The following is a 20,085-nucleotide window of genomic DNA, read 5'->3' on the forward strand; positions in this document are numbered from 1 at the left end:
CCATTGAGGAGAGGAGGGTGGAGTATAGATACCATGCCAGGGCCTCATTTTGGACTCAGGCTGGTGACAGAGTTACTTGAGACTTCTTTCAGATAGCCGGCCCTCACAGGAGGAGAGATGGTATTCACGGGCTACATGGCCAGGATGGAGTCGTTGTTTCCGATCCCCCGCAAGTGAGAGCCATCGCCACGGATTTCTTCCGGTCTCTTCTCACTGGTGCCCCATTATCCCCCCAGGTGATGGATGCGCACGAGAGAGTCTGGAGACACACGAGAGAGGTGGTTCCCCCCTCCCTTCCGTCTTTCTTATTGATCCCTTTCACTGCAGAGGAGCTGGTGGAGGCAGTGAAGGCATTACCCAAGGGCAAATGCCCAAGGACGGATGGGCTTCTTGCTTCTTTCGTTCTTCGCCATTGGGACCTCATGGAAGGTGGCCTTCGTGCTCACTTCAAATGAGATTATGCTCACAGGTGCCATGCCAGAGAGGCTCACAGAGGGCTTGATACATTTGATTCCCAAGGAGGGTGGTGATAGATTGGAGATCCGGCACTGGAGACCCATCACCCTTCTAGGGACGGCCTACAAGATTTTGGCCAAGGCCATCAGCAGGCGACTTCAGCCTTCCCTCCCAGACTTGATCCATGACACTCAAACTGGTTTTCTTATTCTGGACAACATCTTTACCTTTTGGGAGGCAACAGCTTCGGCTAGGATGCGACAGTAGGACCTCATTGTGCTACTCCTGGACTTTGAGAAAGCTCATGATAGGGTGGATTGGAGCTTTCTAGAGGGCACTATGAGCCGGATGGGATTCCCCATGGAGTGGATTCGCGGAGCCTCAGGACTTTATTCAGCATCTCACAGCCATGTTCTCATTCAGGGAGCCCAAGGCGACGGATTCCCCCTTTCCCACTCGGTTCGACAGGGCTGTCCTCTGGCACCGTACCTCTTTCTATTTGTCACCGAGGCCATGAGTAGTGTAGGCATATGCTCACTTATGGTAGTGCTATGTGTGAACAGGGCTTAACCAAGGGCACTTTTTCCCATGTGGTTTTTCCCCTTGGATATCAAGTGTGAAAGGACACTCTATCCATATAATATTTTGTACTTCTATATTATATGGATGTGACACACATGCAAGGGTTGACATGCATTTTGTGGCTACCACACATTTGGCTCTCTCTCTCTCTCTCTCTCTCTCTCTCTCTCTCTCTCTCTCTCTCTCATTTCTGTGTGAGCTTCTTCTTCCTGCACCTAACCCTAATATGAAGGATTCTGTGTGTGTGAGTCCAACACCAACAATTGGTATCAGAGCATGGGCAGCTGCCGGTGGAATTCCGTCGCTAAAATCTTTCAACAGCAGCCAATCCGTCACCCAGTCCGTCATATCAGGTCTGTCACTGCAGTTCTGTCGACCAAGGGACAGAAACGCCGCTACCGCCTGTTCCCGCCTTCTTCGCCGGCGGCACTAGTGGACAGAGGACTGCCGCCGCCCGTTCCGCCCAACCTGTTCGGCGGCGGTGCTGTGCAGCTCTCAGCCACCTCCGCTTCCAGCGGAGCCAATGCTTCGAGCGCCACCGCCTCCTCGCCGCCGCCTGCCCAATCGTTCCATCCCGCCGCCGGCCTCCACCCCGTCTGCAGTACACTGTGCACTGCACGTCTGACGGCTGACATCTTTGCCTGACAGGGCACCACCTCCTCGTCCAGTTCCTACCACCGTCCGTACCTGCCCGTCTGAAGCCGTCGTCCGTAGCTGCTCGTGCAGTTCCCGCCAGTCTGCAGCCTGTCCCCGCCGTCGATACCTCCCTGCCTCTACTTGCCATCTGACCCCCGCCACGTGGCCTGCTTCAGAGTCCCAACCCCCGGTCATCTCAAGTACTTTTATTTCAGAGAATTAAAAAAATTAAAAAATTTAAAAACTTTGCAAGCATTCTAGTGCAAGTTCAGCAACTTTTGGGGGTTTGGCCTAAAATTCCACCTTTGCATGGAAAATTGCAGGAGGCAGAATTGCATGGAAATTATTTGCTGCAGAATTACCCATGCTATTTTGGTTGGATTTTGGGGGTTTTTCAAATTAAGCTCATAATCAGCAAATTAAGCCTCCCCTGGTTGCAAAAATTTGGGGCTTTTGTGAAAATTGGGCAATTGCCTGCACATTGAAGCAATTGCAATTTGCAGTGCTGGGGATTACAACGGTGATTTGTCACATATGTATGCACGTTGTGTGTAATTGGACAATTTGGTGCAGGTTTATACTTGCTTCAGGTTGCAGGCAAAAATTTGCACAGGACATTTGGTTGCCTAGCAGTGCACATTGGTGCTTGGTTTGCTTGCAGGTGTATTTTGTCGACATGGCTCAAAATGCTACGATGTATTTGGTGTGCTCACCCACGAGGACAAGTTGGATGGATCAAACTACTCCCTTTGGAGTTTCATGATCCGTAATTTGCTGGTAGCCAAAGGGCTTTGGGGCATCGTGTGTGGTGATGACATACGCCCACTTACCATATAGCCAGCAACGCCTCAAAGGGCAGGTGCTCAAAGAGCTCCTGAGGTAGAACCTGCTCCCACACAAGAGCAGAAGAGACGGGACTCTAGGGATACACAGGCCATGTCCTTGATAGCCCTTTCAGTGAAAAGGATTATTATTCCACACATTCGGTCTTGCAAGACATCGAAGCTTGCATGGGACACATTGGAAGCATGTATCACGTACGCAACGAGGCAAGAGTTGCCTACTTGAAGAGGCAATTGGATCTTCTTTCTATGGAGGGTGACTCCATGTCAGATCATCTCACCAAAGTGAAAGATTTGCAGGAACAATTGCTCAACATTCATGAGGTTATCCCAAACAGACAGCTGGTCACCAACACTCTTCATTCTTTACCGACTTTCTACTTGGGCTTTCACACCTCTCTCAACCTCTCTATGAGAGGAGGTGGTGATCCTGTCACCTCTGAAGAGCTGGTGGGTTTACTCTTGCAGGAAGAGCAAACAAGAGCAAACCTATCTAGCAACCGTGGTGGAGACAAGGCATTTACAGCCAAGGATAAGGGTAAAGCAAAGAGCTTTAGGCATGGGGAACAACAGTCTAGTAAGGCTGGTCATGGACAGCCCTCTTCTGGTGGTGTCTGACAAAGGGGATGCAAACGAGCCTCAAAAGAAGGGCAAATGTCACTACTACCATAAGCCTAGCCACTACATCAATGAATGTAGAAAGCGGATTGCAAAAGAGAAAAAGAAAGATACAGGCAATGCAGTAGCATACTCTTCTGCTGACAAAGCACAGCAATCAGCTAATGTAATTCAAGAAGAGTACACTTTTTTGGTCACATGCACTAGTGACACACCAAGTGCTTCAGATAATGATATGTCTTGCATTGCATCTGACAAATAGAATGTATCATGGTATTTTGATAGTAGTGCTTTGAGCCACATCTGTCACCAGCCTCGACATTTTCCAGTATGAAAGAAGTCTGGTGGACTCCAGGATGTCTAAATATTTGGAAAGTACAAGCTTTGAATGGGGGATTATCCTAGAATACAAAGGACCACACTCCTAAAATTTAGGAGAGTTGCTATTTTTGGCCTGACTCCAATGGAAATTCTGTTCGCGTCATTACATCTGGAATTGAGGAGATACCAACAGTTGGCAAAGTGCCTATGGCAGAATGTCTACCAGTTGGGATATTTTTAGAGGTAAAGATTATGGAAGAACCCATCTCTTAGATTGGGACATGTGGCAAGAAAGTGGACCAAAGTGAGACAGGTGGCCTGACACTTGTTATAAAGTGGATCAAAGTGAGACAAGTGGCCTCACACTTGTCACTTCAGCTATTGTGTGGCTCTCCACTTGTCATTGTAGCATTCTCTTGCCATTTTAGCTCATGGGAGGCCCAAATCTATAAATTGGAGTCCTCTCTCTTCATTAAAAGAGGCTCTCTTGCTGCATACTAGCCTCTACCACTGTTACAGGCTACCCTAATGATGGCTACTCTCTTTCTCTCTCTCTTGAAGGCTGCCCATGAAGAATACCGGCTGCTGGGGACTGTTTTGGAGGCTTCCATCACGAAGAAATACTGAAGGCAAGGATATTCAATCATTTATTATGATTTCTAGCCATTGTACTTGTTGTACCAGCATTTGCACTTGCTATACCTGCTGTACCAACCATTGTACCTGCTATACTAGTCATTGTACATGCTGTACCAGCATTTGTACTTGCCAAGGCCCTAGTCTCCTGGGCACCACCACCGCGAGTTACATTGGTATCAGAGCATAGGCTTTCTTGGAAGCAGAGGCTTCTTTCTATCAATAAGGAAGAGAAAAGATCTCAAGTGGGGACCACACTTACCATCATTGCTATTAAGCATAGCCAGCCACTTCAGAGCCTATGAAAAGCAAGAGCATGAGCAATAGACAGCTTGGTCTAAGGATTTATGAATTCACAAAATTTATCTTGGAAGTATGGAGTTGGCTTTATGTGCACACGTTTAGCACTCTTTCCATATGGATATTGTGGATTATATTATCAAGCTTACAGGTAAGCTATATGGAGATATATCTTAGGATATCTTAAGGATATGGTGACAAGATATTTCTTCTGGCTTCATGACCAACCTGGCAAAGAAAAGCTAAGTATACATTGAGTTTGCAAAGTTACTGCTTTTGCTATGAAGTGTTTTTGATGTTCACTAACCCTTGTATAGCTATGCAAGGAGAAAGGTGTTGTTGTTTGCCTTGAGATGGTTTCAAGGAAACATTGTTTATGGCTCCCTTTAATGGGATGAATTCTTTTCATGGCTCCCTTTATTGGGATGGATTATATCTATGGAGATTTCTTTCTTGGACGAGATTTATATAGATATTGGGCTTCACAAGCAATTTCTATGGACAAATCTATCCGAGTTTATAGAGAAGAAATCTTTGGATATCTCATGGATATGATGCTTTTATGAATAAAGTCCACCTCTACTCCAAGGTGTGTGGTTAGCACGGAGTATGTGGTAAGAGTTATGGTATACAAGGATTATGGTATCCAGGTCTATGGATTCGTGGACTTCTTTTCTAGGGATTTGGATCCATCCTCAAGTTTATGGATTATTCTTTTTGGCTCCCTTTATTTGGGATGCATTGGACTTATGAAACTCATGGTTCACATACCCTGTGCAGTGTTCTCTTGTCCTACGTGCTCTCCTGAAGATTGTTTCTACCATGTGAGGGTGGAACAATAGAGAGTAGATGGAAGGGAACAAGGACACTTCAAAGGGTAGTGACAAGCACAACATACCCTGTGTAGTGTTCTCCTGTCCTACGTGCTCTCTTGAAGATTGTTTCTGCCATGTGTGGGTGGAACAACAGAGAGCAGATGGAAAGGAACATGGGCACTTAAGAGGGTAGAGTGAGTTGGTGGCCGAAATGCCTATAAACTATGTGCAGCAGAAATGTTTATGGAACACCAGGCTATTTATGCCTGCGAGTGATTGTTTTATCTTGTTACTTGAGCCCACCTCTCATCCAAGGTGTGTGGTCAGAGTACAAACACAGAGTGCAAGTGGTAAAGTGGACATGATACCTGGTTGGCAAGGGACTTATGTGTACGCCAAGGGTCATGTGGATTGGCACATGTTTGTGTGCTTTGAGCTTGGATTATGATATCTAGACTTATGGGACTTTTTTGTCTCGCCCATTTATTTGGGACATGGATTTATTTACCTTTATGCCATATTAGAATCACTATCTCCCCATACAGAGGCCAAGAGGTTCATTGTTCATCTCACCATGCATGTGGATTCATGTTGGGATTGTGAGAGGGAAATTCAATGAACACTCCACCATACACATGGATTCGTGTTGCAATTGTGGAGTGAGTGTTTCATTGTTTCCACACCATGCTTGTTGATCAGAGTTGGGATTGTATGGGAGAACATGGGAACTCTTGGGATTGGGAGAAAGAATTGCCAGAACTATGGAGAACCAACTTTTCTGTCACCATGGTTTGTGCTCTTGAATGGCACTACTTTGTGTGCATAGCACATGTTTCTGTGTGAGGCACTAGTTTCTTGTGCATGGTACTTATTTAAGTGTCTTAGCACCTGGTTGGTGATTTTCATTGGCATATGATTATCTCATTGGTATTGGTGATTGAGACACAATTGGCTCTTGTGCCTGTGTCTAGCATATCTTCCATGCAATTCTCGCCCATTTATTTTGGAACATGATTTCCATATTGGTATTATGGAGATTTATTTAGTCTCACCCATTTCTTTGGGACATGGATTCTTCAGTTATATTGGATTTTTGAGACTGTCTTGTCTAGCCCACTTATGGGACATGATCATATCTTGGATATATGGCTTCAAGCTTAAAGTTGCGGACAACTTTTAAGAAGTTGGAGAGGATGTCACCAGCCTGGACATTTTCCAGTATGAAAGAAGTCTGGTGGACTCCAGGATGTCTAAATATTTGGAAAGTACAAGCTTTGGGAATGGGGGATTATCCTAGAATACAAAGGACCACACTCCTAAAATTTAGGAGAGTTGCTATTTTTGGCCTGATGGAAATTCTGTTCGCGTAATTACATCTGGAATTGAGCAGATACCAATAGTTGGCAAAGTGCCTATGATAGAATGTCTACGCGTTATTTTTAGAGGTAAAGATTATGGAAGGATCCATCTCTTAGATTGGGACATGTGGCAAGAAAGTGAACCAAAGTGAGACAAGTGGCCTGACACTTGTTATAAAGTGGATCAAAGTGAGACAAGTGGCCTCACACTTGTCACTTCAGCTGTTGTGTGACTCTCCACTTGTCATTGTAGCCTTCTCTTGCCATTTTAGCTGATGGGAGGCCCAAATCTATAAATTGGAGCCCTCTCTCTTCATTAATGGAGGCTCTGTTTTGCTGCACACTAGCCTCTACCACCGTTACAGGCTGCCCTAATGATGGCTACTCTCTTTCTCTCTCTCTCGAAGGCTGCCCATGAAGAATACCGGCTGTTGGGGACTGTTTTGGAGGCTTCCATCGCGAAGAAATACTGAAGGCAAGGGTATTCAATCATTTATTATGATTTCTAGCCATTGTACTTGTTGTACCAACATTTGTACTTGTTGTACCTGCTGTACCAACCACTGTACTTGTTGTACCAGCCATTGTACCTGCTGTACTAGTCATTGTACATGCTGTACCAACATTTGTACTGCTGTACTTGCTGTACCAAGCACCGTACCGACTGTACCAACCACTGTACCTACTGTACCAGCCACTGTACCGACTGTACCAACCATTGTACCTGCTGTACCGACGGAATGGAGAGTTGTACTTGCTATACCAGCTCTATTGCATGAAGACCCGTGGTTTTTAGGAAAGAATCAGTACCCACACGGAGGTATATGGATTATATTATTGGCTCGGCATTTCTATAGCCTATGTTCTGGCTTGGTTGCCTCGTGTTGGGCTGTGTTATGGCATTTGTATATGGATAATCCGGGATCTCCCGTGGGGAGAGTAAGGCCCTCAAAGCTTGTACATGATATTATTCTCCTTGGGTAAAAAAATACTCCAAGGGGGGGGGGGGGGGGGGGGGGGATCGGCCCATTCCGGCCTCTATGCGGTGTCACTCGTGCAAGCTCCATTTTCAGCATTTGTGGATGTTTTGTCCAGCTTTATGTTTTATGCAAAGTGATGATGGATATGTGTTAAGGCTGTGGCCATGTTTAAATGTTTTAATATGCATTGATGGTATCAACAAGTGTGTCAAAGGCCCTAGTCCCCCGGGCACCACCGCCGTGAGTTACAACATCACTTCATGCAAAGATGTATTTCAGCACTTGGTTTATGCTTCAAATGGCCGCACTATATCATGTGCAAATCATACCACATATCCAGTAAAGGGAATTGACAATGTCATACTTGTTGCAGCCAATGGTGCCAATATATGTATGAAAAATGTGTTGTATGTTCCAAGGATAGAGAAAAATCTGCTCTCTGTCTCAGCCATAAATGACCAAGGTTTTAAAGATTGAATTTGAAGATGGGAAGTGTTTGGTAAAAGACCCATCAAAGGGTTATGAAATAGTCACTTCTGGAACACGATACAAAGGCTTGTATAAGCTGGACAGCTATGACAAGCGTACTTATGATGCAAATACAGTGGCTGCCCACACTCCGGCTATGCATGATGCAGACTATGGCATGCTCGTTTTGGGCATGTAAATTTTCGGAGTTTGATGCTTTTGCAGAAGCATCATATGGTTGATAATATGCCGCCTCTTGAGTCTCCAACAAGACATGTATGTGAGGGGTGTATTTTGGGAAAGATGCAACGAAAACCATTCCCCAAGGATGGAGCTATTAGAACTGAAAGTAAATTACAGCTCATACACAGTGATGTATGTGGTCCAATGTGGACACCATCCATAGGGGGGCATCTTTATTTCGTCACATTCATTGATGATTACTCCAGGTTTGCTTGGGTTTACCCCTTGAAAGCAAAAGCAGAGGTGTTTACATGCTTTCGACACTTTGTAGCAATGGCTGAAAATATGTGTGGATGTAAAGTCCAACACTCTTGCTCAGATAGAGGTGGAGAATACATGTCAAATGCATTCAAGGATTATATGCTTCAAAAGGGCATCAAACACCAATGTACTGTGCCTTATACACCGTAGCAGAATGGTGTAGTTGAGAGGAAAAACAGATCTCTCATGGAGATGGCAAGATGCATGGTGAAAGCACAAAAGTTGCCTCACAATTTTTGGATGGAAGCTATAATGTGTGCAACTCATGTCTTGAATAAGTGTCCAACAAAAGCTTTAAAAACCATAACACCATTTGAGGCTTGGTATAGCCGAAAGCCAAAAGTGGATTATATGCGTACATTTGGGTGTTTGGCATATGCACATGTGCCAGAACAACTCCGAACAAAGCTAGATGATAAAGCAATGAAATGCATTTCTGTGGGCTACAGCAATGAGAGCAAAGGACACCGTCTTTATATTCCAACAACACGCAGGATTTTTGTCAGTAGAGATGTGGTATTTGCTGAAAATTCAGTACAGCCCATGTACAGCTTGTATAAAAGTAATGATACAGGCATACAGGACATGTTTGATGGACTATTACCCATTGCAATTAGGGGGGATTCAGATCAGCCAGCGAAGAAGTAGAAGATCTTGTCAGGGAAGAGCAAGCAGCCATAGACACAGCCAAGTCGGTGCCAAGATGGTTGCTGAAAACTTTGCAAGAAAGCAAACTTGCAGCTCCACTCACAGATAGAACAAGGGCTAGTTCTTTGATATGTCAGATTTGGGGCCTTTACACTACTATCTCGGCATACAGTTTATGCATACAGATGATGGCATTGTTATGCAGCAAACTAAGTACATAAAAAGTTTGCTAAAAAGGTTTCACATGGATGAATGTAAGCCCATTTCTACTCTAGTACAACCAGGTGTACGGCTTACTATGCATGATATTGGAGAGCCTTTTGAGGACGGCATTTATGGCCAAGCAGTGGGATGCCTCATTTACTTGTGTAACACGAGGCCTGACATATCTTTTGGGGTGTCTTTGTTGAGAAAATTTATGCATAGCCCAGGCACAAAGCATTGGCAAGCAATCAAATGCATTTTTTGTTATCTTCAAGATACCCTGGATCTTGGTTTGTTCTATCCCACGGGGGGCAGCTTGCAGCTTTATGCATACAATGATTCAGATTGGGCTGGTGATTATGATACCAGGCAATCCATCAATGGGAATAGTTTTTTTCTTGGCAGTTCATGCATATCTTGGCTGAGCAAAAAGCAACCCACTGTTGCCACATCTACTTGCGAGGCTGAGTACAAGGCGGTCTTCACAGCTACAGTAGATTGTGTAAGGTTGACGAGATTATTGGCTCATCTTCGTGAGTGTCAGCAGACACCCACCACCATTCTCACTGATAACCAGAGTGCTATGGCCGTGGCACGAAATCCTGTATTTCATGCACATACCAAGCACATTGAGATTCATTATCACTATGTCAGAGAGAGGTTACATGCAGGGGAGATCAGTTTATTTTACTGCCCTACACAGGATAATGTTGCAGATCTATTCACAAAGGCTTTACCTCAAGAAAAGTTTGAAGCTTTCCATAAAGCTTTGGGCTTACTCTCATGCAGAGAGTGATCTGCTACCTTGTACAGGTTCACACTTTCACTACAGGGGGGATTTGTAGTCATATGCTCACTTATGGTAGTGCTATGTGTGAACAGGGCTTAACCACCAAGGGCACTTTTTCCCATGTGGTTTTTCCCCTTGGATATCAAGTGTGAAAGGACACTCTATCCATATAATATTTTGTACTTCTATACTATATGGATGTGACACAAATGCAAGGGTTGACTTGCATTTTGTGGCTACCACACATTTGGCTCTCGCATTTCTGTGTCAGCTTCTTCTTCCTGCACCTAACCCTAATATGCAGGATTCTATGTGTGTTGAGTGTGTGAGTCCAACACCAACAAGTAGTTCTCTCTCCACCCAGGAGACTGGACTTCAAGGATTGCGCCTTCCCCTCCGCACGCAGGAGGAGCTACTAGACTCAGAGTTTGCACACGACACAGCAGCCTACCTTGTTGGAGATGTTGGGAATCTCCAAAGATTCGCGGAGGCGATAAAAATTTTCTACCATGCATCAGGAGCATAGATCAACTTGCACAAGTCGTGTGGTTTTTGGGTAGGCTCAACACCCACCCCAACTTGGCGACCAGTTGAGGCTTTCCAGTGGATCTCAAGGGGCACTCCAATCCAATACCTCAGCTGCCAAGTTGGCATTGATATCTCTCCCGAGCAGCAGCTCGCTTCGCTTCTTCTAAGTATTCGGAAGAAGCTTCTATACTGGAGCTCGGCGAGACTATCCCTAGTAGGCAGAGTCTTGCCACCATGTGGTACATCACCTCGTATTGGGCCTTTTCTGGGGCTTGTATTGGCCAGGTACAGCGTTTGATCCGGAACTTCTTGTGGGCCGGAAAAGATGGGAGGCCAGCCAAGGCCAAGGTGGCATGGAGAGTGATAATTTAGCCACGTAGCAGAGGAGGGCTAGGTCTCATTGATCCAGCTATACAAAGTCGTGCCCTGTTGGGCAGGTTGATTGTCAAAGGACTCCAACCCAGTGGTGAGCCTTGGAAGGATTTCCTCTTGGCCGGGATTTAAACCCGCACTCTGAGCCTTGGAGGCCTGTGGCCGCAGAGTACTAGATGGATCTTCACAAAGATGCGAGCCCGTGGTTTTAGTCCTGCCTTTGAGGACGAATTCACAGCCAGTCTACTTTGTGCTTGGGATCATCTCAGGCCAGCCCTCAGACAGATTGTTCCAGTGGCCTCAAAGGAGCAGCTTCGGCAGCTTTTGATCTGAAACCCCCTGATCCGTTTACCTAGTGGCCACATGCAAGGGGCCCGACCGCACATATCCTGGGGCGCCTTGAGCATGGGACCAGCCAGGTCTCTTGGAGATTGGGTTGCACACAAGCAGTTACCTCAGAAGGAGCAGGAGAGAGGCCTAACAGGGATCCGGGGTAGAGACAGCCTCAACATCGACATTGACTCGGCTATTCCTCCAGAGTGGCTGACTCCTATTCCAGACCCGACCTACCGATATGGCTAGGCGTGTTCACCAGACACGATATTCTCGTGGCGGTCTATTGAGCAAATGAGGACAGTTGTCTGCTCACTTTTTCTATTGAGGCTAGAGTGGTTAGGACTTACGAGGAGCATGGGGAAGGCCATGCCCTTCAAGTCTCCCACCATCATATTGCAGTAGTACCAGTGAGGCTAGAGTGGTTAGGACTTACCAGGAGGATGGGGGAGGCCATGCCCTTCAAGTCTCCCACCATCATATTGCAGTAGTACCAGTCACAGCCCCACCTGCAGGTGTTTGGCATCCAGGCTCATGCCAGCGCTGGGAGATTTGCAGTAACATAGCAACCTGGCACATCTGGCGTGCTAGATGTAGCGAGGCCATTGAGGGTACCCACACTCCGCCGACTGAAACCATCAGGAGCATATGGCTCGACATCATTCACACCCTCCGCGGTTAGTGGGGGAAGCTGCAGGGAGGTTCTGACCGCATGCGGAAGCGGCGGGAAGCCTTGTTGACACTTTGGAGGCCTGGCCCTTTCCTTACAGATAGAGGCAGTGACCCCGTTTGGGACTACAGACCACCTGTGTGGTTGTTTCTCTCTCTCTCTCCCACCCCCCCCCCCCACCCCCTGTATGAGATAGCCTTCTCCTCATAGAGCGGCCAGCCAGAGGAGAAGCATCTCTCCCCCTTATGATCACTTGTTTCCCACCCTTATATGAGGTGAGTTTGTATTTAGCCCTTCATGGTTGTACTTAGCCCTCTGTGGCTGTTTTCTCTTTAACTAATTGAAGGATCTTTTTCCCGAAAAAAAAAAGTTAGGGTTGGCAGCAAGTTCAATGTTCTCAGCTTGGGTGTGTGACAATACCAATAGCAAAGCCTTAGCCTGCTGGACTTCCCCCCGTTGCACATCAACTACCATCGCCATCCCTCTGTCCCTCCATCGCCTTCGCCAGCTCTTCTGCCTCACCTCACCCTTATCTCCCAGATCCCCCATCCTTCGCGCTGTTGTTGCCCACCTACACCAGTCCCCGACTTCCCCTTCCGCTTCGCCACCCTCCTTCACCTCAGCCCCCCGCCATTGCTCCACCTCTGTCCCTTCCTCTCCGCTGCCCTCACCCTCACCCTCACCCTCCCCCCCTCCCCTCCCCCCCTGCGCAGCCCGCCAATTGTGTGCCGTCCCTCAGTGCCCACCACTGCACCTCCTGTCCCTTTTTTTCCTCTTTCTTCTCCTCCCAGGCGCTGCCCAGCCCCCCCTTACATTCCACATTTCTGCCTCTCCACCTTTCGCTCCCCTTCTGCCCCTCCCAATCCTCTTCTTCGTCTCCCAGGCCAGGCGCTCACAGCTTTTGGTATTAGGCAAGATTCCGTATCTTCTGGTTTTCGAACCTCCACGAGGACTCCATGGCAGTCGCTCTGTCATCCCCGACCAAGGCTGCCGTCCCTTGCCTTTCTTTGTCTAAAGCAGACCTCCCAACTCCTCCCTTCAACAGTTTCATCTTTGGAGGCCTCCACCTTGGTCTGCAAGATTGTGGGTAGCTGCCAGAGTGCGGACAGCTCAGGGATCTATTACAGTCAACCCTTCTTGGCGAGCCTGGAAAGATCATTGATATTCATCCCTTGGGGCATGGTTACTACCAAGTTGAGTTTGATTTGCCTGCAGCATCAGACAGAGTCATGCAACTAAGCCCCGTCGCACTACATACGGGCCATACCTTCTTTGCGAGGTGGCAGCCCGGCTTCGACCCAATGTCCAATCCTCTGGCTGGCGTCTCAAGCTTTACCGTGACAGTTTGCTTTCCTGGTCTTAGGAAGGAATACCTTCCTCTCCTTCCGGTGATAGGTGGGGGAAAGATGGAATCTCCCCCCACCACTACTTCAGTTCTAGCTCGGACGGCCGGGATTCCATCCCTTCATATCTGCATAGCCTCTCCGGAGTCAGTCCCTCATGCCATATCGCTTCCTTGCCTCCGGGGAGATCATATTCTACAGAGAGTTGAGTACTGCGGTCTCCCAAGCCAATGCTTCATTTGCTGGCAGATGGGAAACCTTGCTAGAGCTTGTCCTCATCGTCAGTCTAGGGGGGCAACTCCAGTAGGCCCCTCCTCATTAGGGGGGTGGGGCGGCCCCTAGGCATCAGAACATCAGGGCCCAGCCTTGGTGCAGGAGAGCGGTAGACCGCTGACTCGAGGCAAAACCACCAACTGACTTCCAGAGCAGAGCAGCGCCATCACGTGTGCTGAGCTAGCAGGCTGCAGGACACAGGAGGATACAATTTTGTCAGAGAACTACTACAAGCATTTATCTCAACAGCCCCCCCCCCCCCCTCCTCTCTCTCTCTCTGGAGACCGTTGCCTCGTCGTGATCCCACTCCACACATTCAAATTCCTGCGAAGCTCTCTAACCCTTCAGCGGGCCCGTCCTCGCAGCCCCAACTCCATCCCTCCCTCAAAGGTGAACCCTTCCTCCCCCCACCCCCCCTTTCTTCCGCCTCACCAGAGCACTCCCACCACCCTCTGGCCGCACCTGACCCGAAGCAAAGGCAGCACGCTAGTTCAGTCCGCCATTTGATCCACTATTTCACAGAGCCGGTAGAGATAACTATCACTGTGTCTCCCGTGCGGGTTCTCCCTCCCAACACCCCCCTCCCACACCCCGGAGTGTTGGGGCAGCCTGTCGACTACAGCTTCCGATTCCTTCCATTGAAGGAGCCAGCATTTTCAAGGCGACGGTGGCTTCCATTCGCATATGTGTGGTCTTACATCACCCCAAGCCTTCCACCCCAGAGAATGGTGCGATGATCTTCTCCTCCCCCTTGAGTGCAACACTAGGAATGGATTGGAGCACGAAGTCGGTGTCTACTTCTATTCACGGGCAGGCCATATAGCTCTGCATGATCTGCGCATCACCGACGTGCTCACTCACTTCTAGCCACTGGTATGGATGGAGTTGGGTGGCTCTGGCCACAGAGATCCAAAAGGGGAGATGGTGTCCTCCAGCCTGGAGGTGCTCCTTTTTGTGTTTCTTCATGTTTTAGTGGTAGTACCCCTTTCTCCCTTCTACAGATACTTGCACTCTGACAAGTGGAGCCCAGAGTATGCATATTCCAGGGCTCCGACAGAGTGGCTCCACATGGAGGGCAGGATTCATGTCCATCTTGCGCGGCTTCGCCCCAAGACAGACAGTGACTACTCTCCAACGAAACCCACACCCAAGACTCTTCAAGTGGAGGGAAGTTCCGACAATTCTGCCTCCCACAAATCTTAGTTATGCAGATTGTTTCATGGAGCACTCAGGGTTTGGGAGGGCCGCAATGCTATCAGAAGCGCGGGGTCCTTAGAGAGGAGCTTAACAGAGCAGTACTCGATGGGCCCATCCACATTCTCTTCCTCTAGGTTCAAAGGGGCGTACCCGCCGCTGCGGGAAGCTCGTGCTAGACAGGAGTCACACCTTCTGGTCCTCCAAGACACAGGGTGGAGTATGTATTTCTATCAGCGAGCAGCTATTGCCTACAAGGGTGGACTCACGCACCATTGTCACTGGGAGAGCTCATTGGGTCACCATCAGGATTGGAGAGTGTAAGCCCAACAGAGCGTGCAGTGACAAATTCAACCACGTGTCCAAGAGATATAGATAGAGAGAGGGAGAGAGAGATGGGTATAGGGGTTTTACACAGTACACCACGCTGAACGCGGAACAACCCTTTTCAAGAATTTATTTCAGGAACAATCCACGGGCTCTTCCAAGCCAGGACCAATACAACAAATGAATACAATGTCAAACAAGAGTGCCAATGTCGAGGTCAGTTGGGGCCGGGACAAAAGATCTCTGATGCCGAGCTCACCACGAGGATGACCCATAAGTATCTCGCACCAGGCTAGTACCAATGTCTAATATCTGAATCAAGTTTAATGCTCTCAGATTCCCACAAGTGTCTCTACACCATAACCGGACAAAGAGAATCTCAAAAGGTACACTCCAAAATGGTAGATGTAGGGCTGGACATGAATTACCTCAGGGCCGCAACTCTTCCCTTAAGTCGGCCGCCGGCGCAGAGGTGGCAATAGGAGGCAAAGTAGAGGCTGAGTTTAGCTGATAGCGGAGTGGCTACTCACATAGAGATATAGAGGCGGCAGTAGGAGGTGGAGCAAATAGCCCAAGGCAGCACAGCAAGCACTGCAAAGGCGACAGACTGGCGGCACTCTAAGGAGGAGGCGGCAACGGCGGAAACAGATAAACAAGCGGCGGAGGCGCCAGCGGAGCTGAGCTCTAGGCGGCGGCGGCGTCACTAGTGGTTCAACCGACAAAGGCAAGGCAGAGGCTGAGGGTGGAGAGGGAGATTTTAATGATGAAGATGATGATCAAGCCTTCAAAGATGGGTCTCCCAAGATGGCTGTCCAAAATTTGATGATTCTCCAAGAGGGTGCAAGCTTCTTTATATACTTGAAAAGGGGTCCTTGCATTTGCCTTGCTTTGCTTTCGCTTTATCTACTTGATTTTTCTTTTTCTCATTTAAATATTCATAATAGCCAAAGTTCTTGATTTGTGCTTTTATAGCTTCAGGGCCTTGCTTTTTGGCCCAGGAGCTACTTTTTGGAAAAGTGGCTTTTAGCTTTTTGATCCAGTTCAATGTCCTCTTTCCAATGGTGCCCTCAGCTTTTGGTCAACATAGTTTGACTTTTTTCTTTTTCCTACTTTTTGACCAATACTGGTGCTTTGTCCAATGCCAACTTTAGGAACCCTATTCCCATGTATCCATCAATCTGTCAGTGTCCGGGCATGAGTTCCATCATGTGAGAAGAGCTCGGAGGGCACTGCACAAGACTTGGGCCCACACGCACCTATACCCCTCCCTCGGAACCATCCCTCCCCAGCAACACGTTCCCTACCAAGAGCAGATGGAAATTTCGATAGGGGATCCCCCTCTTCTGGTTCGCTACCGTTTTATTATGCTGATGTTTAATAGAGAGGATCCGCACTAAAGCTGACACTAGCCCACGCCGCCCTACACACACACTACACACACACACCACACACCCCCCCGCCCCCCCCCAAATCCACTTCCGAAGTTGGGAGGTAGGTTGTATGTTCTACTTTTGTATTAGCACTGTAGCCTTCCTCCAAGAACATCCAGCCATGGAGAAAGCGTATGTTTTGTTTCTTTTATTATTGTTGCAGTGTTTTGCACTCTGCCTTCTAAGCATAGTTCATATCATACTCGTATGATTGGTGAAGCAGACGTTTGCTAATGTATGCTAAAACGGCGTATGTAACTGGCCTATCATTCTTGCTCTCTTTTTAAATTACAAATTTTTGCTGAAAGTGACACCATGGCTGGTCTGCACCCTCTAGGTACTAGGCTCGGGCTGGGGCCTCAAGTTGCGTAGTGGGCATTATACTATGAAAAAGTCCTAGGCTATACCAATGTATTGCACATACTTATTAGTACATATAGTATGTACTATGTACTATGTACTATGTACAATCAAGTTTTCAGCCTTCAACTTTCAAGTTTCAAGTTTCAAGTTTCAGCTTTCAGCCAGTTTCAACTTTCAAGTGTCAAATTGTCAATATTTTTAAGTTCCAACTCCCACGTGCATATATAGCCCCAAATTCAAGGCCACGTATGAAACTCCACCAGGAGCTCAATCATACTTTATCATACCTATCATTCGCCCTGATGTATGGCAGTATGAAACCTATGATATGGGTTCCAAAATCCCCAAAAAAAACAATCACACCAAAGTTTTTTTGGATTTTGTAACCGTTTTGAAAGGCAATTTACCTCCTTGGAATAAAAACTATGGAGAGACAATTGGCCTTCTTAATGCAATGATTTACAACAAGACAATTGTACACTTTAATTTGAAAGATGTTAAATTTGAATAAATTCAAAATGCATTGTAATTAACAATAATAATTATCTAATGATAAATATTTGTGTTAATAAAAATGAAGAGGAAAATGTCAACTAAGTTTCAATAAAAATTTGCAAAGCAAGTATGACATACTACTAAGACCTGCCTTTTTACAAAAGCACGCCAAAAACATAGATTTTTGTGAACACGCCGCTGTGCGTACCTCAACTGCTGCAGACCAAACCACAGACAATACAAGTACTTCTTCATAAACTTGGAGGTAGGGATGTTTTTGTCGAAGGCGACCTCATAGATTCCGAAATCAAAAATCGACGGGTCATTGTTGCAATTTGTAAAGACGAGCGTGCTCTCAGACCAAGTTTGCCTTTGAGTATTATTTTGCCAAGCATCACAATAAAGGTAGTCATAAATGCAGCTTATGTTTCCTGACATGGCATTAGGATTCCTACACTGATCACGCCAACACGCATCTTTGCGTTCTATTGCAAGCAAATACCACCAGGCTCCGATAAACTGTTCAAAGTAAAAATGTTAACAGAGATCAGAAATAGTCTCTTCAAAAGAGACACACGAGCACACATGCGCATGCAAACGCTTGTATCAGCTTCAGCTCTAGAGCAAGGCCGTGTCACCTCTCATATCTCTTTACACCCCCCCCCCCCAAACACCACACATGGGCTTGAGACAATCTACTGTCCACTGTTAGGATGATGGTAGCCGACTAGAACTTCAGCTTAAGCAACAGCAGGTATTCAACACATTTAGATCACCCTTAACCCATAGCAGAAACAACAAGCCAATTTGTGCTGATCACCTTCGTAAACCCCTCAAACGCATTAGGTGCAGTGAGACCATTGAGAGTGCCCATATCTTGCTAGATGAAATGATGAGCAGAATTCAGACCGACTTCATTCACCCACATCACACATGCATGGCTCATCCATGCCTCCCCCTCCCCCTTTTTGTTTTTCCTACTTTGGGAAACTTTCACATGCTTGGCAATCTATGCAAAAGCTTGCAATTTAGATAGTACGGTTGTCCTTTGTAAAAACCATTGAGATGAACCATCCATGACACAAATATAAGAAAACTTACATGGCTAGCAAGAATGTAAAGGACCAAATTGTATGCGGCACCTGCCCAAGCCGTTTCTGTGACCACACCCGTTGTCTTCACAATTTGTGACGTTAATGGAAAGATTAAGTACAGCCTTGGAATATACTGGAGAAATACTATAAAACGAAGGGCATTCTTGGTATGATATGTGATTAATCGATGACTTGTAGTAGATGGAACGATTATCCAAATAACCACCTACAACACCATCAAACAACCAATTAACAAACTTTGTGAACAGAAACCATAATTCCTTATAATTCTTTATTTAGTGGTGGTGGGGCCTATGTGTGTGTGAGGTTAGTGGTTTTTTGTCCGGGGGAGGGGCGGGGTTTGAGGGAGGAGGAGGGGGAGGGGGGTGGGGGGTGTGTTGGTTGTTGGTTCTCTTATACCACTTTTATTCTTTGATTCTACAAACAAGAGAATAAGAAGACAACCTTTAAATGCATGTCTACCATGAAACTTGTTACTAAGGTCAATCAACAAGAGCTTCACATGGCTGCATAGTCGTAAAATTGGCCCCTTCCACGTAGAAAATATGTTGAAAAGTTTGGGGACACAACCCCCATTTGACAGGTAAACGCATAGCATAGAATTACAACACACTGGTTTCAGACATTGCAGAAGGCAGGATGACAGCCTCCATCTAAAGTGTGGACTGTCACCAGTGGGGACACTACGTGACATTGCCTGTCATTTGATTCCATGAGGAGACACTACGGTGTTGAATGTCTAATATAACAAGTCCTATTGTCTTCGTTGTCTCATCTAGCAATATGCCTCCAAATGAGCAATTGAATACAATGCTTTGTAAGATGGAAGATCTTTGTTTGTGCATGTGAGAGCTCTAATTGTGGTTGAAGGCATAGTGTGAGAACATGAATTGATTCCTATGCATGGACATTCCATGGGATTTAATGCCTGTAAATTACTTATGAAGCCCAAAGAAAGGAACTACACATCCTCAGCACCCGGCATTTATAAATGCAAATTTTTATCTCCTGAGCTTTATCTCTTTCTCTACAGTCGTCATCTTCCTCTCCCTCTCATTTTTCTCAACAACCAAAATGCAGTTTTACTGGGATCATTGTCTCCACCTCTGTGACTCGCGGCGGGTGCCCAGGGGACTAGGGCCTTTGACACACTTGTCGATACCATCAAAGCATATTAAAACATTTAAACATAGCCACAGCCTTAACAAATATCCATCATCACTTTGCATAAGACATAAAAGCTGGACAAAACATCCACAAATGCTGAAAATGGATCTTGCACATGTGACACCACATAGAGGCCGGAATGGGCCGACCCCCCCCCTTGGAATATTTTATTACCCAAGGAGAATAATATCATGTACAAGCTTTGAGAGCCTTACTCTCCCCACGGGAGATGCCGGATTATCCATATACAAATGCCATAACACAGCCCAACACAAGGCAACTGAGCCGGAACATAGGCTGTAGAAATGCCGAGCCAA

At 46.7% G+C, this 20,085-nt stretch overlaps 1 protein-coding gene across 1 annotated transcript in view; it reads right to left on the minus strand.

Annotated features, from left to right (window-relative positions):
- The window catches only part of LOC147629891 (protein CNGC15b-like), a 118,791-nt gene that overhangs the window by 14,405 nt on the left and 84,301 nt on the right, over positions 1-20,085 (minus strand). The window contains exons 3-4 of the mRNA XM_086811402.1: positions 18,588-18,806; positions 17,695-18,005 (exon numbers count right to left, since the gene is read on the minus strand). Of these exons, the coding sequence (XP_086667528.1) occupies positions 17,695-18,005; positions 18,588-18,806 (530 nt within the window). The remainder of the gene's footprint in view (positions 1-17,694; positions 18,006-18,587; positions 18,807-20,085) is intronic.

Source organism: Cibotium barometz, chromosome 17 (genome assembly GCF_041138505.1).
Source record: "Cibotium barometz isolate CiBa-2024 chromosome 17, ASM4113850v1, whole genome shotgun sequence".
Lineage (NCBI taxonomy): Eukaryota > Viridiplantae > Streptophyta > Polypodiopsida > Cyatheales > Cibotiaceae > Cibotium > Cibotium barometz.